We start from the raw sequence: 25,211 nt of genomic DNA on the forward strand, positions 1-25,211 counted from the left end.
CACGTGACCGCGGCGGGACACGTGACTGCGCGGGCGGCCGCGCTTTACGGCGCCGCGCGACAGTTCCCGGTGCTGTGCCCTCGGCTCGCCATGGCGTCCGGCAGCGGGGTAGGTGCTGCCGCCGGGGCTCCCTCCGGGTGGGGGCCGCCCTCGCAGTGTGGGCTGCCGGCCGCTCGGCCGCCCCCGCTGCTCCTACCGGGCTTGGCAGGGCCGGGCGCAGGGCCCCGCCGCGCTCCGGTCGGGCCGGTGCCAGGCCGCGGGATGAGGGATGTGGCGGGGCCGGGGGTGCCGCGGTGGGCGGGTGGTGTGGGGTGGGAGGGGGCTCATCCCTGCTCTTTCCAGCTCTGTGTGTGGGCGGTGGGAGGTTGGGGTTCTCCTGATACCTTCAGGGCTGGGAGTGGGGCGGCCCTAGCGCGATCCCGCCCACGGTGAAGTCGTGGAGTCACCGTCCCTGGAGGTGTTTGGGACACGGCAGAACGTGGCACTCGGTGCTCTGGTCCGGTTCACACGGTGGTGTTGGGTCACAGGTTGGACTCGATGATCTCCGAGGACTTTTCCAATCGCAGTGGTTCTGTGATCCTCCCGTCCTAGGGCCAGAGCTCCGCCTGTCCCAGCCGGGACAATCTCCTGATTGAGCTGCCTCAGCCTCCGGGGTGGAGGTGCCCACCCATCTCCAGACCCCTGGCAGGGACCCCCACCCATCTCCAGGGGCTGGGCCATGGCTCCTGCAGGTGGCCCCTTCCCTTCCCTTCCCTTCCCTTCCCTTCCCTTCCCTTCCCTTCCCTTCCCTTCCCTTCCCTTCCCTTCCCAGGGTCGTTTTTCCGCTGTCCTGATGGAGGAACATCTCTGCAACTCCCTGACAGGGGGGTGGAGCCAGGTGTGGGTTGGGCTCTGCTCCCAGACAACCAGAGACAGAATGAGAGGAAACAGCCTCAAAAGTTGCAGTAGGGGAGGTTTAGGTTGGAAATTAGGAGGAGTTTTTTCCCAGAAAGGGCTGTCCAGCATTGGAAGGAGCTGTCCAGGGAGGTGGTGGAGTCACCATTCCTGGAAGTGTTCAAGGACTGGCTGGATGTGTCACTCAGTGGTCTGGACTGGTGACAAGGGGGGGGATCTCTCACGGCTTGGATTTGATGATTTTGGAGGTTTTTTCAACCTAAAGATTCTGTGTGTGTTAAAAGGGGATGGGTAAGGTAGGTGCTGCAGGTGTAGCCTGACTGGAGAGCCAGGCTGTTGGAACACCTCCAGTGCCATCCCAAAGCTGTCAGCAGCACAGGGGCTGTTTTTTTGAGAGGTTTTGGCCCATCTTTCCTTCCTTGAAGCCACTTTCTGAGAAGTGAGGCCCAGAGAAACTGTGGCTGCTGCATCCCTGGAAATGTTCAAGGCCAGGTTGGATGGAGCTTGGAGCAGCCTGGGATAGTGGAAGGTGTCCCTGCCCTTGGCAGGGGGGTGGGACTGACTGATCTTCAAGGTTCCTTCCAACCCAAACCATTCCAGGATCGATTCCATGAAGTGAGGGAGGTCAGGAGCGGGATGGCTGCCTGTGAGGGAGGTGGGGCCTGTGGCTTTTTGTCAGCTGCCAGCTGAGAATTGCTGTTGGATTGAGCCTGGCCTGAGACTCCTGTGTTGTTTAACAGGCTTTGGTGCTGATGCTGGGCACACCATTGGTGTCCATCTCCAGAGGGAGCAGGAGGCACTTCTGGTTATTAATCATTGTTATTAATTTGGGAAGTATTCTCTGTTATCTAAAACAGCTCTGAGATAAAGATTTTGGGGGCTTGCAGCTCCCTTGCCTCCACCAGAGCAATTCAGAAACATCCCCTCAAATATTGTCCAACCAAGATCTTGTCACGCAGTTTAGTTTAATTCCTTTCCCCACGCCTGGATGAGGCAGATTGGTAAAAGAGCTGCAAAAGACTATTTTCCTTTTATTGCAACAGGAGAGAGAAGCAGCTAATAAACCTCCCCCTCTGCAGGCTCCCACCAGCTACGATTTGTGATAATGCCTGGCATGCAGGAGAGTCTGGAAAATACCCCCAAACGTTAATTTACACTCAGTGATATTTTCTTTTCTTTTGCTCAGGGTGGTTAATAAAACCTGTTACGACATCCTTAAAGTGCTTAAGAAGCTCTGGGAATAAATGAGAATTTTTCTACGCCTCCCCAAGGCATTTTCATCCCTATCAGTAGTTGTTCGTTCCATTTGAAGGATTGCCAGAGGAGAGAACTTTAAATGGCTGTGCTGCTGCTGTAGCTCCAAATGGGATTTGTGTCCTTTGGATTGTGATTGGATTCTTGATTTGGCTGAGCGGAGAAGGCGGTGGGGTGTGGGGTGAGGGGGGTCCTTCTCCCCCGGAGGTGTTTTTAAATACATCTTGTCCTTTCTTTAATGTGAAACTGAGAGGCTCTCCCTGCCATGCTGAGGGAAATGCAGCTCTATCCAAAGGGGGGTTCTCTGCTCAGGAAATTCAGGAGCTGGCTGAATGAAACCGTGACTGATCCCAGGTGTAGGGGCCTGAGCTGCAGATGGGGCACATGCAGGGAAGAGCTTGAGCTGGGTTGGTCAGAGTGGATGTGAGTGGAATAGGAATTTCCCAATCACTTCTGCCCTCAGCATTGGGGACTGAGTGAAATCCACCCAAAAAAAGTACTCTTTGTTTTCTTCAATGCCAGCTTCACCTGAATTCAGCCTGGCTTCATGCACATGCTGTGTCCAGCTCCTGTGCCCCAGCATAGGAAAGGCATGGACCTGTTGCAGTGAGCCCAGAGGAGGCCATGGATCTGCTCCAGGGGCTGCTGCCCCTCTGCTCTGGAGACAGAGAGCTGGGGCTGTTCAGCCTGGCAGGGACTGAACACCAATCTCTGTCCAGGGAGACCTTGGAGCCCCCTCCAGTGCCTAAAGGGGCTCCAAGAGAGCTGGAGAAGGACTTGGAACAAGGGCATGGAGTGGCAGGACAAGGGGGAATGGCTTCCCACTGCCAGAGCACAGGGTTAGATTTAATACTGGGAAGAAAAAAAAAATTAATACTGGGAAGAAAAACTCTGTGTGTGGTGAGGCCCTGGCACAGGTTGCCCAGAGAGGCTGTGACTGCCCCATCCCTGGAAGTGTTCAAGGCCAGGTTGGATGGGGCTTGGAGGACCCTGGGATAGGGGAAGGTGTCCCTGCCTGTGGAACAAGACGATCTTTAGGGTCCCTTCAACCATTCCAGGATTCTATTAAAGTATCCTGTCACTGCCAGATAGTTCTGTGGAGCCCCCAAAGGACCAGCATGCCTTGGAGGTGTTTCTGCCCTTTCCTATGTGAAACTGCAGGAGCAGAACAGCAAAACCTGTGGGTTTTGTACAGGTGCTTCCCTGGTACCTCCAAGCCCTGCTTTGATAGGATTTCAGAGCTTGTTCTGGTTTGCTTGTCCATGTGCTTACTTGGAAATCCCACCCTGGTGCCTGTGATTTCATGGCAAGCTCAGCACTTTGATGCCTGCACCACGTAGACACTGCTGAGAGCAGACAGGCGCACCCTTCCCTGCTCCTGCAGGGTAATCAAACTCTTCTTTAGCTCAGGCTGTGTTTTGCAGCTTCCTTGTCTGACATTGCAGCTTGGATTCTTTTGGCTTCTGGAAGAAGGAGGTGTAATCTGCTGCTGTGTTTGTCAGGGGGCACTTCCCAGGTCTGAGATCCATCAGTTTCAATCCCGTTTGAGTCTGATTTTCAAGGCAAAAGCCTGGATGATCATCTCAGGAGCTGTTAAGATCAACTCATTTCTTCTTTTAGTGCTCTGAAATTATTCTAGTAGCAGCTAGAGGCATGCTGAGAGTGATTATCTTAAACCACATCCATAACTCCTGGATGGAAAACAGAGGACAGGGGGATATAATACAATTCTCCTAATTTTCTGCACTGGCCTCACAGGCCATGTGATTCCCCCCTCTTTGCCCCCTCAGAGGTGATCAGGCTGTGTAATAAATGGTAATGAACTCTGTTTCCCTCCCAGACCAAGAACCTGGACTTCCGCAGGAAGTGGGACAAGGATGAGTATGAGAAACTCGCCGAGAAGCGCCTCACGGAGGAGAGGGAGAAGAAAGATGGTGAGCAATGTGCTGGCTCCAGGCAAGCTGTGCTGGGTTGGCACTGAGGCTCCCAAACCTTGGAATTTGGGAGGGACAGAGCAGTGAGAAGTTGAATCCCAAATGGAAAGAGCTCCTTCCCTTTCTCCTTTGTTTGCCACTGAGTATATATTTTTTGACAAAAGAAATTCCTGAGAACCTTTCCAGGGGCTGACTCTTCTTTGGGGAAGGAGGACTCTTGTTTCCAGTCATTTGCTGGAAACAAGATCTCAGAATATGACTCAAGTCAGAGCTGGAGGTACCTCAAAGATGTACCTGGTTCTAATAGGAGCCAGGAAACAGTGAGGAGGAAATTATATCCTTTACTGATTTAAAAACAAAGGTGCATTTTCTGCATGGAGCAGGGAGTCCCAGATAGCCAGCAGGTTATCTGGGAACATGAAATCCAGCATGTCAAGCTTGACCTTTTGTTTATGTTTTAGGCAAACCAGCTCAGCCTGTCAAAAGGGAACTTCTGCGGCACCGGGACTACAAAGTGGACCTGGAATCCAAGCTGGGGAAAACCATTGTCATCACCAAAACTACCCCTCAGTCAGAGATGGGAGGGTAGGTTGTGATCTTATTGAGGTCTCAGAGTCATGCTGGTTAGACTGGGAAGCTGTGACACAGCAGAGACCCCTCACAGTGCACCAGGAGCTGCTGTCCTTCTGTGTTTGGAGCCTGGGATGGTGGGGCTGCATTTTTCTACACCTAAACTGTGTCTCCTGGGGTAACGTATTGAACAGACCCAGCAGGCTGAGCCCCTTTGGACATTATTCCTTGGTATCAGTGTTGCCCACCTGTAGGACCAGCAGAGGCAGATCTCTGCTGCTTGCTTGGGTCTTTAACCAGGCCTGCTTGCACTGAGACCAGGACTGCTGCTCATTTGGGTATCTGTGCACTGGGAATAGGAAAAATAGCCAGATAGCTGTTCCTAGGAATGGTGTTTGGCCACTGTTTGTGTGATTCATGTTCCACCAAAGTCTGAAACGGTTCTGAGCTTACCCTAAGCCATCAAAAGCATCAAAAGATTGTGTTGAGGTTGTGTCACCTCAGGAGTGAAGCTGTTAGTGTCTCCCTGGGCAGTAGTGCCAGGGAGATGTGCAGCCCTGACCAGCGCCCAGCAGTTCAGCCCCTGGCTGGACTTTTGCAGCAGCTCTTAAGATGGGCAGAAGGCAGAGCTGTGCTCATCAGGGAGTTGCACTGGGAGTGATAGGGATGGCTCACTTACCTTGCAGCCAGGTGAGAGGGCTGTGAAATAAAAACCTGGGCTGCTGGCCAGCCCTGCCTTGGGGGAGGGCAGACTGTGTCTCAAAGCCCATGCCATCCAGTGGGGTGTGGCTGCAAAGGAAAATGCTGTGCCTGGTGTCCTGCAGAGCAGCTCAGAATTTGTTTCTATCATGTCAGAGGGGTGTTGGTATCAGCGTTGGTACCTCCATGGCAGCCCTGTCCATTGCCCTTGCTCTTGCTCTTCACTGGGGTCCTCTTGTCTTGGAGAAGTGTCCTGTGTCCCCAGTGACATGCAGATTGTCTCTTCTGTGAGTTGAGCTTTGTGTCATGTTCTGGGGTTCATTTTTCTGTCTCCCCTGACAGGTATTACTGTAATGTATGTGACTGTGTGGTGAAGGATTCCATCAACTTCTTGGATCACATCAATGGCAAAAAACGTAAGGACCATTGCTTTGCCTCATTGGAGGGTTGGTTGAGTTGGAGGGAGTGTTCCTTTTGTGCATCACCCATGTCTGAGGGCTGAACACTTATCCATGGGTCAGAGAGCTTAGGAGATCAGGATGTAGAAGCTCATCATGAGAGCTGTGGAGATGCTGCCCTTATCTCCTGACACCTTCCAAAGTGCTGGACCATTTTCATGGAGTAAGCCCAGCAGAAACAGTGATTGGTGTACTCTGGTTGTGAACATATTTTCCCTGTCCATCCTGTCAGTGCTGTGAGAAACCCAGGGTCAGAAAATTCTAGAATAGTTTGGGTTGGAAGGGACCCTCAGAGATCATTTAGTCCACCCCCTAAATCATGATGTCTCCTTTGTAAATCTGGAGAGAGGCTTTTTACAGCACTGAAACTGTACAGAAGTACTTAGATAAGTAAAAGGTCTGGGGCTGGCTTATTTGTGGATCAGAAACTTCTCTTTGTAGAAGTTGGATATAAAGCTCAGAATTAGCTGATACCTGAGCTCCAGAGTATGGATCAGGACTATATCACCGTTGATCTGACTGTGGATATTGCTTCTTCCTGGCATGTTCAGAGAGGGGGGAATGTAGAGAAAGTAAAGGAGCAGCAGGACAGACTGGCACACTTTGCATGTTGTTCCTGCTCATGAAGGTATTTTTGGCTTGTAGTGGAAGTCAGGAAATCAACCCTTTACAAAAACGCAGGGACGTGTGTGCCTCAGACCTGCACATGGGGCTGTTTGAGAGCAGGAGGCTCAGTAGAAACCTGAGGACTGGTTTTCTGTAGCTCAGAAAAGAAAACACAGTGTTTTAAAAACCTGTGCTTTTATGTGCATGGGAGGAAGGTGCCAGCAAGAAGTTCATAGGAGAGAATCTGGAATCAAAAATCCTGCCATGGCTATGTGGCTGGGCATGGATTGGAAAGTGGCTGGTTGCACACTACCTTAGTGGATGAGTATGTCTGGGAACTTTTAAACCTGTCAGTAAATTTGGCTCAAACCTGCTTGTTCTTGGCAGCCCTTTTGCTAATTCCTGGTGTGTAGTTTAAGCTTCAAGTGCTGCTGCATCCCTGGGTCAAACCTGTGCAGGGCTGCTGGAGTGAACAGGCTGTTTGGATCCACTCAGGAATGTGGGTTGGAAGCATTTCTTGGGTGGCCCCGTCAGCACAGGCTTACTCACAAGAGAAAAACTGTGAATCTGCTCTGAGGAGCCACTGAATCAGAGGCCTGACTTTATATTCTCTGCTTTAGCTGAGAATGTCCTGTGTAATCAGGATCTCTGAGTGCCACTCATGTCTTGTTTAGCATTGCCCACAGCTGAGAGATGCCAGCCTGTCAGTTTTATTCTAGCTCCTTTTTCAACACTCCAACCCTTTTTTATTTCACTGGTCCAAGATTAAATTTCCTGAGGCATCAGAGCAAATGACAGAGAGCATCCAAATAAGGAACCTTTAAAGAATAGTCTCTGTTCTTGTTACAAGTGTTTGGATTGTTGTGTGGGTTATGGTATGGCCCTAAAGCCCACTCCCCAACCTAAGAAACCCTTAGTGTGGCCCTGGAAGGTGCTCTGAGGGGGGTGACAGGCAGGAAGGTGGTGCTGTGCTGTTTAAATTGGGATCAGGGATGGAGACTTAGTGCAGAGCACTGCTGATTCCACTCGTGTTCTCCAGACCAGAGGAATCTGGGCATGTCCATGCGGGTGGAGCGCTCCACGCTGGACCAGGTGAAGAAACGCTTTGAGGTGAACAAGAAGAAGATGGAGGAGAAGCAGAAGGATTATGACTTTGAGGAGAGGATGAAGGAACTCCGTGAGGAGGTGAGTCTGGGCAACAACTGAGGAAGCAAAGCTTCCCAGAAACAATTTTTGGGAGGAAATCAACCCTGGTTCCCACTTGTTCCTCATAAGCATTGTTCTTGGTAGCTTGGGCTTCTCATCTGCTCCTATGAGTGGGGTTTGTTTTTCTGCCTTTGAAAAGTTTGTATTGCTTTCCCTGGAAACCCTTTTCCCCTCTTTCTGTGTGAGAATAACTTTTGATGCTTCAGATTTCCACTCAGAACAGGACAAGTCCATTTTTTGTCCCCCGCTAGTTGTGTTGGAACTTGTGTGGTCTGGTAGCAGATCTGCATCTTCATCCATTATCTTCCTCAGCTCTTAGGATTGCTGGAATCCCCTTCCACAGGGCACTTGCTTCTGTGTGGCCTCTCTGAGTGTAGAAGGGCTTTGTGAATGGTGTGTTGTGATGCAAGATGTGTGAGGAGATGGTAAAAGACAAACAGATTTCTCTCAAACTGGCACTTAGATGTTAGTAGACATGAAAATCAATTATTTGAAGACCCAACAAAGTTCTGACAGCTGAGAAGCTTCTATGGGTGCTTCTCCTCTATCAGCAGCACATAACCAAAGGTTACAAATCACTGCCTGTTTGGGTCCTCCTGCCAAGCCCTGAGCTTTGCTTCACCACGGGGGAGCTCTTTGGGGGCTCACAGAGCAGCCCTGTGCTCTGCTCTCGGGCAGGCTCTGGTGCTGCTGAGCCCCATCTGTTTGGGGGATAGGAGGGAGGTGCCCCAGCAGCAAAGGGGGTGCTGTGGGTTGAAAAGCTGCTGCAAGTCAATGGATGGCAAGAAGGAAATCAGCAGCAACTCCTGGTGTAGCTTTCTCCAGGGCATGGCTGTGTTCAGGAGCACAGTGGGCAGTGATGAGCATGGTGGGAGCAGTTGCTAAGTTGGGAGCTGAAGCCATGCTTTGGTGTCACCCAGCACAGACCTGGCTCTGTTCCAGGGCTCATGATCATCACAGAGCAAAACACTTTGATTAGAGCAGTGCAAACTCTTTGATGCCAAAACCCCCCTGAAAGCTGCTCAGAGCTTCAGCCTCTGTTCCAGTGAGCAGCTGTCACTGTGCCAGGCTGGGAGCCAGCAGGCATCACAGTCACTGCCACCAAGCATTGGACAAGGGAATGGCCTCCTGCTTTCAGACCAGCTCCTTGTCCCAGCCTTGATTCCAGGCAAAACCTGGGATGTTTGCTCAGAAGAGAGAGTTTGATAATGCTTCATTTTGTCTATTTGTGTGTGTGTCTCTCTGCTCTTGGCCTGGGAAATGGGGTGGCCTGGATTCACTGATGAACTTCCTCCTTGAGGACTGCAGGCCAGGATTTCTGCTGTTTATTTCCTCAGGCACAGCTTGGCTACTGTGGGCAGGATTTGTGGTAATTGTGCAGTACCTGGTGTCTCAAAACTCCTTCAGCTCAGGAGGTCAAATTGTTTTGCTGTTGTGTCCCTTGCTGCAGGAGGAGAAGGCCAAAGCCTACAAGAAGGAGAAGCAGAGAGAGAAGAAGAGGCGGGCAGAGGAAGATTTGACCTTTGAAGAGGATGATGAAATGGCAGCTGTGATGGGTTTCTCTGGTTTTGGCTCAACCAAAAAGAGCCACTGAACAGCTCTGGACTCTCTTCTTTCTCTAAACAGCTTGTTTTTACCCAGGGAACTCTGGATAACTCTTCAAAGACTTGATTGAGGACATGTATGTAAATCTCCCAGTAGAAGTTGGCTGGAAGAGTTGAAAAGCAATTCCATACTCTACCTGTGCTGCAGATCGAGCTCTGCCTCTCATTAGCTCCCCTTCTCCTTCTGTGTCCTAGATCTGACTGCTCTGTGGCCGTGTGTGTGCAGGGAAGTGCTCTGTTGGGTACATTTTTTTGTCAATAAAGTGCACATTCTGCACAGGTGGCCTGGTTCAGGATTAATCTAGTTGTCAACCAGGCCCTACTTGTCACCCAAGCTGTGTTTGAGATACTGGGAGGGATTCACTTGCTTTTAGGCTCATAATGAAGGAAATGTGCCACAGCAAGCAGTGTGAGAGGTGCATCTTTATGGCTTGTGCTGAGCAGAGCTGGTGGCTGCATGGAGTCTGGGTTGCTGAAACTTTCTTGTGTGTTTTATCTGCAAGGGAGACTTCCCTCTTTTTCTTTGTGTTTTAGCCCATAATTTCAGTATCTTTAAGGTAGGGGAGAAATTCCTCCCCATGACTGGTCTAGGATAGAGCCAATGAAAGAAAGGTGTGTACAATTTGCCAGAAATAAATGAAATGTTTTAATGGGCCCTTTGGTGGGGGTTTGATGCCTTCTTTATTTTGAGAGCTTTGAAGAGCACGGAGCTGGGGTGGCCCTCTGGGGACCCAGTGGTGGCAGAGGTGAGGTGTGTGCCTTCCTCTCCTGGCTCAGCTCCCAGCTGCCCTAGGCAGACCACTGCCATCATTCTTTGCTTTTTTAAGTAATTCTGGAGATGGGTGTAAGAATATGGAAGGGGAAGGGAGTTCAGGGCTGGGGACCTTCATTCCCATCAGGCAATTCAAGACAGGCTGGGCTGTATTCCAGATTTTACCAGCCTTAGTATATTAAGGGCCATATTTTTCCTGTCTGCTGGCTGTCAGTGTCTTTTCACCTCTACCTTCCCCTAAATCCACTTCATTTCTGCTTTTATTTACCTCAGTCAAACCTTGTGTGACTCATTTCCGTCTGCAGTTAGGATTTATATTTTGCATGGCTGGGTTTTGGTAGCTCTGTCTCGCTCTCCTCTCTCTTTTTATGTATATTGATGAAATCCTTGTGCTTGCCCTTCTCCGTGCTCGTATGAAATTTCCAGCCTGGGGAAGGCTGCAGTGTTTAGCCTGCTCTTTCTAATACATCTAGAACAAATCCTGTAATGTTGTGCTGCTGTTTTAATTCCTTAATCTTAGCCTGCTGACAGCTTCATTGCCTCAGGTCTTTCCGCTTCAATTCAGATTATAATCCCCATTGAAGATGCTATTGAAATGATATATAGCCAGTCAGATACAGCTGTCCTTGGAGGTTTGACCCTTTTAACTTGGCAATCCTTTGACTTTGGCTCTCTGAGCACACGGGCTGGGAGGGCGACTTTCATTCCAGCCACGTTCCTGGCGCTGTTCAGGCTGCAGCACGTGGCTCCGGCTGAATGGGAGAGCGGAGACGCTCGCGCCTTTGTGCCCTCCGGGGTGCGAAAGGGATGCTGCCGTGCTTTCATGCACATTAAAAGTTTAGGATGTTTCAGAGAAGATTTAGCAGCAGCCATTTTATTCCAGCCACCAGCTTTGCAGACACCCAGCCCCTCAATGCAGCTGTTCAGTTGATGCTGCTGAGAAAGGGGCAGAGGCTGCCCCACACCCCCCATCTTTTCCAGCTTGTGACTTTGGAGCCAGTGACTGCTGTCTTGGTTTTCCCACGGTGTATCCTGATCTTGTCCATCCTGGCACACCCAAGGGACAAGGTGTGAAATGGGCAGCCCCACAGAAACCTTCCTGGGGTGGTGGTGAGGTTTGCACAGCCTCCTGCCACTGGGCCCTGCCTGTCCCTGCAAGACAGGGAGCAAATCCCTCCACAGCGCAGTGCTTTCAATAACAAGATTCCTCTTTGGTGTAAAGCCTGTCATCCCCAAGCCCTTCCCGAGGCCACCTGCACCCTGGGGGCCAAAGCCCCAGCCCCAGCTCCCCGTGCTGGGGCTGCTGGCACCAGGGGAGCGCAGCTCTTTGTCTCGGCAGCTTGCTGGGAGCAGTGGTGTGTGCAGCAGCAGATACAAGCTCCTGCTGGATTCCCAGCAGCGGGAGCTGCCTCTAGCCAAGGATGAAAAGCTGGTTTCATGGGAGGAAATAATATTTAGAGAAGAGACAGATAACATTCCCTTTACCAGCCATGTTAACTCTTTGCTCCCACCACTGCTTAGCGAGGTGTTAACTCCTGGCTCTCAGCCCCCCATCTGGAGCAGTGGCTCTCCATGACTCCTTGTTAGCATTTGCCATCTCCATGTTGAATTTAAGGTGCTGATGGGTCAGGACTTGGGGCTTTACTTTGAGAGAAGACCCAGCTCTGCAGCTCCCCTTCTTCTTCTCACCAGTGAACAAGGCTGGGGTGCTCTGTCACTGCTGGTTCTCATTAGCTCTTCCACAATTTAAAACGGATCTGGTGGAGTAAGGAGAGATGTTTTGCATGGTTTGCTCATCCAGGCTGGGATGTCCTGCCTGTTCCCAATGTAAAAGTGTTTGAGGTCTTGGAGCCAGCTTGGTGCTTGTTCCCAATGCCTGGGCAGAGGTGCAGCTTCCTCGTGACCTATGGCATGGAAGACCTGGAGGAAGGCTGGGGACTGTGCTCAGCTTGAGCTGACCTCCCTTGTCTCCATCCCACTGACTGTTGATGGCAGTGTTTGGAGAAGTACTCAGGCATCACAGCAGACCCCAGAAAAAACATAAATCTGTCTTGCCACTTCCACTTCCCCTCTCCTGACATCTTCCCTGGCCTCATCCTGGGATGAAGGGCTGAGGTCTCATGGAGGGGCTGAGCACAAATACCCAGCTGCTCTTCTTTCCTTCCTTCCTGGGCACCCTGAGAGGCTTCTGGGCACTTCCTCAACCCCGCCCTCTCCTGTAAACCACCTTCCCCTCACTCTCTATGCATCCTGCTAGGGACTAGAGGAGCAGCAGCAGCATTCCCACCATCCCAGTAAGATGAGTGGGACCAGGGATCTGAAGTGATTCTGGAGAAGGGGTCCCAGCCTGGCCCTGTGTGTTACCCTGTCTGGGCTAGCTGAATCATTCCCTGTGACTTTATTAGCAGAAAGGCCTTTTTTTTCAGCAATTTACACCAGTTTTACATCCTGAAAGATTTAAGTGCTTGGCAGGAGCTCCAGTCCTCCCACTGCTCAGGCCACAAGCTACTGCTGCCCAGTTAGGCAGGCATTCCTGCCATTTGCCAGTGTTAAAGCTAAACAACATCCATAGGCAATATCCCTGGAAAGCCTCCCCCCTGCCTGGCTTTGACCTGGTGCCGTGGTGCTGGCAGTCTGTGCCACCACCCCCTGCTCTGTCCAGGCTCCTGGGTGTCCCAAGCTGCCATCAGTCTCATCAGTGCTGTGGCACCATCCCACACAACTCCAGAGGCAGAATTCCTGCCCCCTCCCAGCTCTGTGGAGAGCTGTGTACCGAGAGCCACCTGGATCAGTCAGTGCTTGGCCCAATCTGATCCTGTCCTGCCTTCCTTGTGTGGGGGCAACAAGGGGGAGAATCTGATCTGTGCCAGGGCAAGGTTCAGCCCCTGATTAGAGCTGGGGCTACTGTGAAGGAGAACAGGAATCACAGGATCCTGGAATGGTTTGGGTTGGAAGGGAACCTTGAAAATCAGCCAGTTCCAACCCCCTGCCATGGGCAGGGACACCTTCCACTGTCCCAGGTTGCTCCAAGCCCCATACAGCCCGGCCTTGGACACTTCCAGAGATGGAGCAGCCACAACTTCTCTGGGCATTGGTTGAGGAAGAGGTGGGAGGCAGAGATAGGGTGAGGTGAAGATTTATAGAGGGGAGAATCCCTGAGCTGGGAGGTATTTGCATCCCATCTGGAGCTTGGGTGGGAAGCTTGAATGCCAGCTTTTGCAAAAAGGATCAAGCTGGGAGCCAGGGACACCCACAGTGAAGTGGTGCTTGGCCTGGAGACCTTGGCAAGTTGGGCCATACTCCAAAATTTCTGGGGCTGAGCCAGCTCAGGCCACAGATGGGGCCAAGAGGGAACAAGTAGGGCTCTTGAGTGTTCCAAACTGGGAGGAAGGAGACAACCCCAGTGCCCCCCCATCCCTGTCAGGTCTGTTGCTGCACCCAGGTTGGAGGGTTGCAGGAGGGATGGATGGTTTCTGCTGGGCTCGGTGTGGGGCTCCTGAGCACAAGGGAGGTTTTGCTTTGTCGTAAGTGAAGTACAAAACCATCACCAGGCAGAGAACAAACAGCTCCAGGCTGCAGAGGGAGCAGGGAGAGGGAGATGGGGAGGAGCAGGGGGAGCATGGGGACAGGCCATCCGCAGGAGGTTTTTCAGGGACTTGTGATCTCAGAGCAAATTTCTGCTGTTGGCTGCACACCAGTGGCACCATTTCACTAACTCATGCGTGCCTCCCATGCCGGCTCGGCAGCGCTGAGCGCCCCGGGGGGGTCAGGGCCGCTCTGTGCAGGGCTGCGGGAATACGGTCCCTGCTCGGGGAGCGTGTGATCTGCCAGGCAGCCAGGGAGCCCCGGGGACACTGCCATGCCTTTGTTCCTCCTTCTCTTTCTTTTCCACCTTCAGATTTTTTTTCCCTCTGCTTCCAGCTGCGTATGCAGCACTCCCCCCGCTCCGTTTCCACCCACAGTTCCTGTCTTGATTTTCCTTCCCCTCTACAAATATGTGTTCCTTAGGCTTCTTCTCCTCCCTGCCCAGCTCCCCCCATCAGTGTTGCCTTCCCAAACTTCTTTTTATTTTCCCTTCTCCCTGTTTTCCCACAGGCCCACTTCATTCCTTCCCCTTCCTGCTTCTCTCCCCTTCCCTCCAGCCTCTCAGGCTCCCGTTCACTCACTCCGTCTCCCCTTCTCTGACAGTTTGGGGGAAATCTGTCTGTGTCAACACAGAAATTCCATTATTTATTGGCTGAGTGGAGCAGGGTCCTACACTCATCTGTAATTGTCTCCAGATCAAAGCAGCTGCTGATGGCAGCTTTGCCTCCTTGCAGCAGAACACCACCCCCAGCTTGCAGCTCCCCATCCTCCCGGGGGAGTCGGGTGCGTGTGCGTTGACACCCTCGATGACTGATCTCTCAGACAGAGAGGAAAGAAGTAGGGCTGGTGGGGGAGAAAAGGGAGGCCTGGAGGATCTGCAAAGCTCCCTGGAGAAGATGGGGATGGTGGGGTGTGTCTCAGGGAGGCAAAGTCCCTGGCACGGGCCAGGGGAGAGTGGGAGGGTAGAGGTGGTCCCTGCCCTGGGAATGGAGACAGAGAAATGAAGTGAAAGAAGGGACAGGGAAGCAGGAAACATCCCCATAACTGTCCAGGACTGGAAGAATTACATTTTAGAAATGGGGAGAAAGAAGAACATGCCTTTTCATGCCTTTCCATGCCTTTCCCTTCTGAAACCACCAACCTATCCCAGGGATGTGGGATTCAATGTGAACTGCAGGCACACAGTTTTTGGTTGGGTGCTGATGCAAGATGTCTGTGAGGAGAGGAAACATCCACTCTGACTTCTGCCCCTTGGCCTCCTCACTGGGGACGCAGCTTCAACATGAGTAGAAGAGCTGCAGTGGTTTCTCTGCTGGAGGAGGTGAGATCAATCAGAATCACTCTTCCCAGGCTCAGTCTTCCCACTTTAGCATGATACAGTGGGGAACTTGGGAATCTTTTGTTTCACGTGGATCTGTGGACACCAAAAGACATAGACACCATCAAAAGTCCTGACAGCTTGGTCCCCTCTCACTGCCCAGTACATGAAGCTCTCAGGCTGAAGCCATGGCTCTGCATTTCTTCTAACTGTCCAAAGCATTTCCTCCTGGTAACACCTCCCTGGCCCTACCATCATTTCTCCTCTGGTTTCTTTCTCCACAGAGCTGAGGCAGTTTCACTTACACTTCTCCCTATAGGGTATTGTTCCAAGCCTTAAATCAGTTTTTTAACCTTTCAGAACTTCAGGCACTAGAGTTGTGCATAATATTCCAACACCAGTCACACTGGTGCCTGACAGAGGAGAGGTATCACCTCCTCTCTCACAAAGCTGCTCTTCCCCCAGGCACTCATCACACTGTTGCCCACCTTTCTTTCCTGCTCACTGTTCCTTCTTCCTTCCCAGCAGGAAGGAGACATTCCCTCAGGGCAATTTAGGGAGACCCTCTAAGAGGATGCCCACAGCAAAGTGAGTAGTCCCAGCCCTCAGGATAATGGGGACATACCCCTTCTTTTGCTTCAGGTCCCAAGTCTGTTATTCAAGTGGAACAAGACACCAGCCATGAGAGCAGCTCCTTTGGCAGCTTGGGTTTGCAAGAAATTCCCACCCCTGCAGAACAGGAGGAGAGACTTGGCTTCCTGAGCTGCCATTGAAGTCTGTGTCCTACAGGGAGTCAGAACTGCTCCCTCAGAGGCTGAGCAGGACTGGGCCCCACTGGAAATGCCCAAAAGAAGGTGACAGCTAGAGAGGGTCTGCTCAGAGCTGAGCCTGTTTCAGTTTCCATCTGTCCCTGGCAAAGGGACTGGGGGAGTTGTCCCTTTGTGTGTCTGTCTGGGCCAGGAGAGTCAAGTGCCTGCTACCAGTAGTAAGCCTTGAGTTGGTCACCTCAGGGACATCTCCTCACATAAAAACCCCCTGGAACTTCATGAACACATCATGCCTGGTGCAAAAGTTCTTCCTGCACCACTGCAGAGGAAGAGGAGGGTGGTAAGCAACTCCAGCACCTTGCAGAGCAAAGCCCATGGACAAGGATTTCCAGTGGGAATGGAGTCCTGGCATCCTTCATTGCTCCATCCATCCCTGGGCATGGTGCCTGTGAGGAGAAGTGGCTCCTGACAAATCTGGGACCTGTGCTCTGCAAGCCTGGGCCCTTTGGGCAGCTCTTTCTCTTGCTTTGGTGACCTCTGCTCAGTGACTGGGACTTTCCAGGTTCACAGTGGTGTTGGGACATCTGGAGGACCCTGGAGCATCCCTACTCAGAGCTAGATTTGGCAGCTCAGGAGGATCTCCAGGATGACAATCCCCACCCCAATCTGGTCCCTGTGACACCTTCATGGTGAAGATTTTTTTCCTTAATGATAATTTCCTTTCTCCAGCTCATGCCCCTATTCTCTCATCCCATCCCTGTGCACTTCTGAAAGGAGATGGGCATGTGTCATATCTTGCATCCCAGCACACAAGGGCAGGCAGAGTGCCCACCAGCCCTGATAAACATGCCAAGACAGCCACCATCCCCTTCAGGACAGTGATTTTCCTCCCAAGGCAAGGCAGGGAACCAAAGTTTTGAAGTGGAAGGAGCTCTGCTCAGGGCATCCTGCTGCGGAGAGCGTTGTGGCTTCACAGACTGAATCCCCACCACCAGACCCTACAGAAGCAACCCCAGAGTGACTTCCCAGCTGCAGGGCCAGGGCTGCTCTCATTCCCACCAGGAGACCCCCCCCCTTCCCACTGTGTTTGCCCTCTTGGGCACCACAAGCCTCGGAGCGAGGGGGGAGCAGCCGCATGCACGGCTGGGCAGAGGCCGCCCTGGGCAGCTGGGGGAGGAGCTCTGTGCTCTGGCAGGGACCGCGCTTCTCTCAGCCCCTTCTGCTGCCCCCGAACGCAGCAGGCAGGAAAATGGAGTGGCGGTGGTGGCTGGGCAAGGTTTAGTGCCCACAGGCAGCTGAGTGTTGTTGTGTGTGTCCCCCCCCCAGTCCTTTGCTCTCTGCGTGACTTTTCCAAGGCAGCTCAACCTGCGGCGTCTCCTGCTGCATCCCACATCCCACCCTGATCTCCCCGGCTGGCCTTGCCAAAGCTCGTCAGTGCTGACCTGAGGCAGCTGGCCACCCGCCCGCCTGTGCCAAGGCATCTCAGAGAGACAGAACCCCTGTAGCTTCCAGCATTTTCCAAAAACAGCCTCCTAGCCGCATCCTGATTCCCTACCCCGGGAGAACAGGGCTGGCAGCTGAGCACTATTCTGCACCACAAGAGGGGCCTTAAAACCTGTAGGGTATGGAGTGGGGTGTTAGTGGTGCACTGTCCCCACTCCATCCCCCCCATCCTGCTGCTCACCCTCCTCTGCTATGTTCCCCCCAAAAAAGGCTCTTCCTTCTTTGGATTCCTCACCCCTTTGTAGCACCCCCAGCCAGAGCCATTTCCTTCAGGAAAGGGATCCCTGGAACAAGTCTGTTCTCCCTAACCCCTCCCACCCCCCCACCCCATTTGACCTTGGTCCTCTGGAATCGTGGGGTCTGGGAGGGGAGCTAGAAGGGACTACAAGGTCTGGGGAGATGAGGGAAAGGAACAGAATGGGACTATCCTATGATCTCCCTTAGGGGAGGGAAGCAAGGGGGGACATGACACGGTTCCCTCCCCAAAGGAAGCGGAGATGAAGATGTGCAGGGTGGGGGGAACCTTACCAAGCAGAGCTGGAGAAGGGCGGGAAGGACCGGGCAGGGAGCCGGGGGGGGCTCGGATCCTGCCGGTGCACCTGGGGGAGCAGGAGGTGGTGGTGAATATTTTACTCTCAATCAAACAATAGGACCGGAGCCGCTCCAATGATTTTGCAGAATGCGTTTGGTCGGAGACGGGGGAAAGACTGGAGGGAATGAAATAAGACCCCCGAAAATTTCTCTGTCCTGTCTCACCCCCACCCGCAATCCCCCTCTGGCCTGAGCAGCACCAGAGGGGGTTCCCGGAGGAGCAATACCCGCTCCATCCCACCTCCGGCATCTCAGCCCCGGCAGGGCTGGGCGGTGATGGACGGAGAGAGGGGGGCGAGCAGGGGGGGCGCAAATCGGGGATTGGAGGGGGATTAGAAAGAAACGGATCGGGGCGGGGGTGACAACGCCGCCGCCAGGGGTGGTCTTGGCGTGGGAGATGGCGCGGGGGACAGGCTGGCAGTGACCGGCGCTGCCGATGCGGGCTGGGCTTCACTTACCGGGAGCCGTCCCGATTCCACCCGCGAGCGGCCCGAGCCCACGCGTGCCCCAGGCGCTCCGCTCCTTCCACCTGCCCGCCCTGCCTGCCCTCCTCCCCGACCGGCGACCCCACGAGCGCGGCACGTCCCGCGTGGGTCTCGCTGCACTCCCAGGGACCAAATCCTTTTCCCAGCCCGACAAACCCCACCAGCTCCGCCGCCTCCTGCCTCCTCCGGTCTCCCGGTCGGCTCTGCATCCTGCTTGCCACTCGGGTCCCCGTGGGGAGCAAGGTGGGGGGAGCGGTTGGGGCCGGCGGTTCCCTTCCCAGCGGGGACCGGTGAGGAGGGACAAAGGCGGTGAAATATCAGTGCCCGGCTAAAGCGGCTGCGAGCCCCTTCGAGCCTTTAACTGGATCGTTAGGGGATTATCCGCACCCTGAGCAGCCGCGGGGCGGGGGCAGCGGCCGCCCCGTCCCGTTACCGAGCGCCCCCGGGGACGGCGACGGTGGGAGGCGACTCACGGAGCTGCCCGGGCGCGGCGGCGGCTGGAGACGGGTCTGCGGGGAGAACGGATCGGCCGCGGAGGGACCGTGAGCGGTACCGGGGCGGGGAGGGGAAGGGGGGGCGCAGGGGCCGCCGTCTGTCGCGCTTCGGGGGCCGGCGGGGGACTCGCGGCTCGCTCTGCTCCCGCCTCCCCCTCCGCTGGGGGCGGAAAGTTTGTGCCCGCGGTGGGGGCACGGCTGGGGGTGTGGAGAGGCAGATCCGGGGGTCTCTGGGCAGGGTCGTGCGCCGAGAGCCCGAGGGGGCTGACACTGGGGTGCCCGGTGGGGGAGCGGGATTTGGGACGCGGGGCCGTGGGCAAGCGGGGTGTCGGGGGTAGGAAGGAGGCAGGGAAAGAAGGGGCGGGGGGGGGGGGTCTCTGTGCCTCCGCGCTGATGGGCTCAGCTTTATCCAGGGCTGTAATCCCCCTGCTCCTGTAATTAAAAACTCCGCATTACAAGGAAAACGGTGTGCAGGGAAATGTAATCAAGTCTGGAGGGGCTTAACCGTCTGGTAAAGGTTAGGACCGGCACGGCGGGGGACGCGGCCGGGGGATTTGGCAGCAGCCGCGATCTGGGCTCCTCTTAATCTACCGCGGGTCCGAACGCAGCATCTGCGGGGTAATACCGGTGCCCCGGGCAGCGATCGGTCTTGCTGGAGCTCCCACCGCCGTTAACGGGATCTCCCCGAAGTTGGTCCCCTCCTCAGGTGCGTCTGGCTCCGGTAAACAGATTCTGCTGTGGCCCCGGATTGCAGCCCCTTGCGGGGGCCAGCAAAGAAAGGGTTAAGCCGCTGCTGGTGGCCGCGGTTCGGCCCCGCAGCTCCGGGCAAGGCCCTCCTCCGCCGCCCTCGGGAGCCCTCAACTCTTTGAAAGTGCAAGAGGCAAGCGAAGGCGAGGGCGGAGGCGGCGGCGCGGGTGCGACTCCTCGTTCCCGGGACTGCCGCGGGGCCATGGGGGCCGGAGCAGGCTCCGGGCGGGGGCAGCTCTTTCTCCGCTCCCTCCTCTTCCTCCTGTTGGCCGGACCCCCGGCGCGGGGGCAGCTGCGCTACGCCGTGCCGGAGGAGCTGGAGCACGGAGCCTTCGTGGCCAACCTGGGTGAGGACCTGGGACTGGATGTGTCCACCCTGTCAGCACGGAGGTTCCGCATCGTGTCGCGGGCCGGGGCCAGGCAGCACCTGGAAGTGAACCTGGAGAACGGGATCCTCTTTGTGAACGAGCGGATTGACCGGGAGGAGGTGTGCGAGGCCGGGGGGACCTGCCTGCTCCACCTGCAGCTCCTCGTCGAGAGCCCACTGGAGCTCTACCGCGTCGAGGTGGAGGTGCTGGACATCAACGACCACGCACCCACCTTCCCTTGGCAGGAATATGTGCTGGAGGTGGCCGAGTCTGCCGTGCTCGGTGCTCGCTTCCCCCTGGAGAGCGCCCAGGATCCTGACGTGGGCACCAACTCTGTGCACACCTACCGCCTCAGCCCCAATGGCTTCTTCTCACTGGAGGTGCAGACACGCAGTGATGCCAGCAAGTTTGCAGAGCTGGTGCTGGAGCGCGCCCTGGACCGTGAGCAGCAACGCGTGCACCGGGTGCTGCTCACCGCTCTCGACGGCGGCGTCCCCGAGCGCTCCGGCACGGCTCAGATCCTCGTCACCGTGCTGGACGCCAACGACAACGTGCCTGCCTTTGACCAGCCCTCCTATGGTGTGAGCCTTCCTGAGGACGCTCCTGCTGGCACTCTGGTCATCCAGCTCAATGCCACTGACCTGGATGAGGGCCCCAACGGGGAGATTGAGTACTCCTTCAGTGGGCACGCACCGCCACGTGTCCGGGAGCTCTTCCACGTGGAGCCCCGGAGCGGGCAGGTGCTGCTGAAGGGCCGCCTGGACTATGAGCGGGCCAGCCTCCACGAGCTCTACGTGCAAGCCAAGGACCGCGGGCCCTCGGCTGTGGCTGTGCACTGCAGGGTGCTCGTGCACCTCCTTGATGTCAATGACAATGCACCGGAGGTGACCCTCACCTCAGTGTCCACACCCGTGCTGGAGGATGCCCCCCCAGGCACTGTGATCGCTGTCATCAGTGTTCTGGACCGGGACTCTGGGGACAATGGGCGTGTGAGCTGTGAGGTCGGCCCCAATGTGCCATTCGAGCTCCGCTCCTCCTTCCGGAACTACTACACGCTGGTGACCACGCAAGCGCTGGACAGGGAGCTCGTGCCTGAGTACAACGTGAGCATCACGGCTCGGGACATGGGCTCACCTGCCCTGCTGACCCGCAGCACCCTCACCATCCCCGTGTCTGATGTGAACGACAACGCCCCGCGCTTCCTCCAGCCCTCCTACAGCGTCTACGTGATGGAGAACAATGCACCAGGCGCCTCCATCTGCTCTGTCAGCGCGTTAGACCCCGACTGCCAGCAAAACGCCTACCTGTCCTACTCCATTGCCGACGGGCACATCCACGGCATGCCCGTGGGCACCTACGTGTCTATCAACTCAGACAGCGGGCACATGTACGCCCTGCGCTCCCTCGACTACGAGCAGATCCGCAGCTTCCAGATCCAGGTGCAAGCGCAGGACGCGGGGTTTCCCCCACTCAGTGCCAACGTCACCGTGCACATCTTTGTGTTGGACCAGAACGACAACGCCCCGGTCATCGTTTCCCCCATGCCGCGCAACGGCTCCGTTGCCACCGAGCTGGTGCCGCGTTCGGCCAGGCCCGGCTACCTCGTGGGCACGGTGTCGGCGGTGGATGCGGACGCGGGGCTGAACTCTCGCCTCTCCTACCAGCTCCTCCAGGCTACTGACTTCACCCTCTTCAGCGTGGCGCCCGACACGGGGGAGCTGCGCACACTGCGCTCCTTTCTGGAGCAGGATGCCAGCCGGCAGCAGCTGGTGGTGCAGGTGCGGGACGGGGGGCAGCCAGCCCTCTCTGCCACCGTGTCCCTCCTGCTTTCGGTGGTGGAGACCATGCCCCAGACTCTCTCCGACTTCAGCGAGTTCAGCCTCCCTCCAGAGGTCTCCTCATCCTCCCCGCTCACCCTCTATCTTCTTGTCTCCCTGGGCTCCATCTCCTTCACCTTCCTCCTCGCCATCCTCATTCTCACAGCCATTCGCTGCCGCGGCGAGCGGCGTTCCCGCCAGGGGGGCAGCTGCTCGCCACCTCGCTGTCACTGCTGTCCCGGGTCCAGACCCTCCTCTGATGGCCTGAAGACTTCCAACCTGACGGCGCAGCCCCCTGCAGGGACCGCGGCTGCCACCTGCCTTGATGTGCCTGCGGGCGGCCCCCCAGGCTACTGCTACAAGGTCTGCCTTGGTCCTGAGTCTGCTCAGAGTGACTTCATGTTCCTCAAACCCTGCAGCCCTCCCCGGAACAATGAGAAGGACCCCGGGAAGCGGTCCCGGCCAGAGCAGCATCTCCAGGTCTCCAAAGAGGTAACATCACGCCCAGCAGTGCTTAGCAGCACTCCGCAGGTCCCCCCAGCCCCCTCCCTCAGCCTCTGCCACGAGGGAAGCCAGACACGGCTTCTCCCAGAGAACAACCGGAGCCTTTGATCAGTGCGGGAATTAGGAGCCGTCAGGCAGCGGGATCTCCACCGAGCTTCCCGACGGGTCTAATTACCGGGGGAGTGCCGGGCTCGGCTGAGGCGAGAGGAAATCCCTTCTCACCGTCTTTTGTACCCATTAGAGGCAACAGAGATGCTCCAGTGCCCTGGGGGCGGTGGGATAGTGGGGGTGGCTTCTCCTTGGCGCGGGTAAACAATTCACACTGGGACAGTGGGAGCATCGCTGCTGCTCTGCCGCCCTGTGCTGGCAGGGCCCGCAGTGTCCCGGGCCTGGCTGCTGCTCTGCACCCGGCTGTGCCAGCAGGCAGGGAGTGGGGTCTGCGGGGCAGGATTTTGATGTCAACATTTGTTAGGTATTGAAATGAGGAATGTCTAATTTTCCCAATGAAAGACCCTCCAAAACACGATTACAAGAATGGAGAGTGATGAGGCATCTAATCCACTTATGTCTGTCTTTTAATAAACCAGCCCTTCCGAGGAGAGCCCAGGACTCTCTGCCAAGAGAGTCTCTCCACGTGTCTCCTTGCACCCCTAGACTCTCTTCTCTAATACTTAATTAGATTTTCCTGCAGCTTTTGCAACCCTCCTGGGACATCAAGCACACAGCTGATTTCTGCATCTCTCACCATTTAGTACCTCAGACCTGGGCTAAGTAAACATTGCACATGAAGAAAGGCTTTTGAAAATTAGCAGGAATAAGAAAACCACCTGTCTCTTCCCAGAATGACAGGCTTAAAACCCCCAGAGACAGAGGACAAGCCCAGAACCACCCCCATATCTCAGGAGGTTGAGGAAGGTCCAGGAGGGAACAGGCTGATTCCATGCTGTCTCAGTTTCCCCAGAACAGGAATGTGCTGCTTGATTCTCCACAAAGGACACAGGGAAAGTGGAGATGTGGTCCTGCCTCCCTGCCTGCTGAAGCCTTGTGCTGGCAGGGCTGGGTTTTTTGACAAAGGGTCCCAGGGCTGATTGACAGAGGCTCCCAATAACCAGCCTTGCTCTTCCCTGTGTTTTCCAGGCCAAGCAGCCCAACACGGAGTGGCTGCCTCCAGTCACACAGAGCACACAGAGACCTGCCCTGAAAAGGTACCAAATGCAGCACTGGGGAACAGGGGAAGCAAGTGGAAGGGGGATATGGGAATGGGGAGGTTATGTCCCACACAGCTTTGAACCAGTCTCTTCTCTTTAGCTCCCAGAGCTTGGAAGATGTGGGGGAAATCCGTAGAGCCCTCCAGAAGGAGCACGAGAGGCTGTGCACACTGGTGACCCCTGTCTCTGGTTGGTATTGGGATACTGGGGCTGGCATGACCAGACCCTCCGGTTGCTTTTGGAGGTGCAGTGGGGGCATCACACCCCTGTTCCTTGCAGTGGTGAAGTTTTGTGGGTGGAAGGGGCGTCCAGGCACCAGGATGGAGGCTGGTGACACAGGACTTGCATCCTGGGATGTGGATGTGACCTGAGCCAATCTTTCACTCATTTTTTCTCCAGAGTTTCAGAAGGCTTCAGCAGGCCCCAACAGCATCTGGACACCCCACTACAGCCCCTTGTACCCAGCCCTGGATTATCAGCACAACGTTTACATCCCTGGCACCCCCACTCTGCTCTCCAGCAAGGATGGGCCCCTCTTCCCGGGCCGGGAGAACAAAAACAGCTTCTCCACCTTTGGCAAGAGGAAGAAGATGACAACTTACTGTGACATGCATGACAGTGTGGTTATCAACAACGACCTGAAATAGAGCCTGGATGGCTCTATCCTTGGAATCTTCTGCATTATTTCAGCTGCCAGGTCCACCCACAGCACACACCTCCATGTATGGACCACTCAAGACTTTATGGAGATGCTGGGAGAGTGGCTCAACAGAGCATGTGGGAAGGATTTAAGGAGCAAGAGACTGAAAATTACAGGGAGTGGGGGGTGGTGGCGAGGGGAGTTTCTCCCATCTCATCTTGCAGAGCTGTATTGGCAGCAGGTGCTGTTTGAGGTCCATATGACCAGATTTAAGCAAATCTGCCTTGAGTTTATCCATTCCCATGTCCCCCTAGGGACCATTAATCTCTGTAAACATTGTCACTTCTTTGTCTTGTCTGGCTGTGTGAATGTACTGAGCTGCATGCCTGTATCTCTGTCCCACTAGGCATGGAAAGTGTGTGCAGACCAGGCCTGGTTCAGCCAAGCCTGACCTTACCCACTGGGGCAGTGACCATTGTTCTGTCCCTGAGATCCAGCAGGATGTGTTGCATGTCCAGAGCAGCAATTGGTGTCTGTTTTCCCTGGGAAATGAGTACAAAACCCCAATGTTCATGAGTGCTTCTCTTCCAGCCCTGACCCAACACTTGCAGGGCTGGACACAGCCCAGGTCCAGGGCAGAGCCAGCCTTGCTCAGGAGCAGCACACACGGACTGCATGGCCAGAGGGGCTGCCAGCTTCAGCACCTGAGAGATGCACAAGGTGAGGCCCTGCTGGGTAGCTCTCTAGCCCAAGGCAATATCATCTGAATGAAAAGCAGTTTCCAACCATTGGAATGACCCCAGCACAGGTCTCTTCCCTCCAGCCCCTGCCCTCACTTGGATCTCTGTGTTCCCCAAGTCCTGAATGCCTGGAGGAACCCCTGCTCTGGTGCACTGGGGGCCCCACCTGCACAGGACAAACATCTCCAAGTGTGCCCTGTTTCTCTTTTAGAACCTTTAGCTGGCAGTCAGGAGCCCTCAAGGGCAGGGCTCCAGCCCCAGCACAGTCTCTCCCCTGCCTTGTGCACCCTGCACCTGTCCACCAGTCTGTCTGCCATCATTGCCAATTGCTCTGGTCATGGGACAGTTCATTTTGAATCCATCTGTGCAGAACATGACAGCTCTTTCTAAACTGAGTTTGTTTCACTCTGTCTGATTTGTACCAATAAATTGTATTTTAATAGCTCA

General features: G+C 55.1%; 2 protein-coding genes across 2 annotated transcripts; both read left to right on the top strand.

The window, feature by feature from the left end:
* The first annotated feature begins 40 nt into the window (after positions 1–40).
* On the top strand, positions 41–10,484 carry ZMAT2 (zinc finger matrin-type 2). Its single transcript, XM_066560001.1, has 6 exons — positions 41–108; positions 3,989–4,082; positions 4,544–4,667; positions 5,694–5,767; positions 7,455–7,600; positions 9,072–10,484. Exons 1-6 carry the CDS (start codon positions 91–93, stop codon positions 9,213–9,215), a joined length of 600 nt encoding a protein of 199 aa, XP_066416098.1. The 5' UTR covers positions 41–90; the 3' UTR covers positions 9,216–10,484.
* Positions 10,485–19,664: 9,180 nt separating this feature from the next.
* Positions 19,665–25,211, top strand: LOC136562983 (protocadherin-10-like). The gene is made up of 4 exons (XM_066560100.1): positions 19,665–22,164; positions 23,314–23,381; positions 23,485–23,573; positions 23,784–25,211. The coding sequence occupies exons 1-4, from the start codon at positions 19,690–19,692 to the stop codon at positions 24,029–24,031; spliced, it is 2,880 nt and encodes a 959-aa protein (XP_066416197.1). The 5' UTR covers positions 19,665–19,689; the 3' UTR covers positions 24,032–25,211.

The sequence above is a fragment of the Molothrus aeneus genome, chromosome 15, assembly GCF_037042795.1.
Source record: "Molothrus aeneus isolate 106 chromosome 15, BPBGC_Maene_1.0, whole genome shotgun sequence".
In the NCBI taxonomy this organism is placed as follows: domain Eukaryota; kingdom Metazoa; phylum Chordata; class Aves; order Passeriformes; family Icteridae; genus Molothrus; species Molothrus aeneus.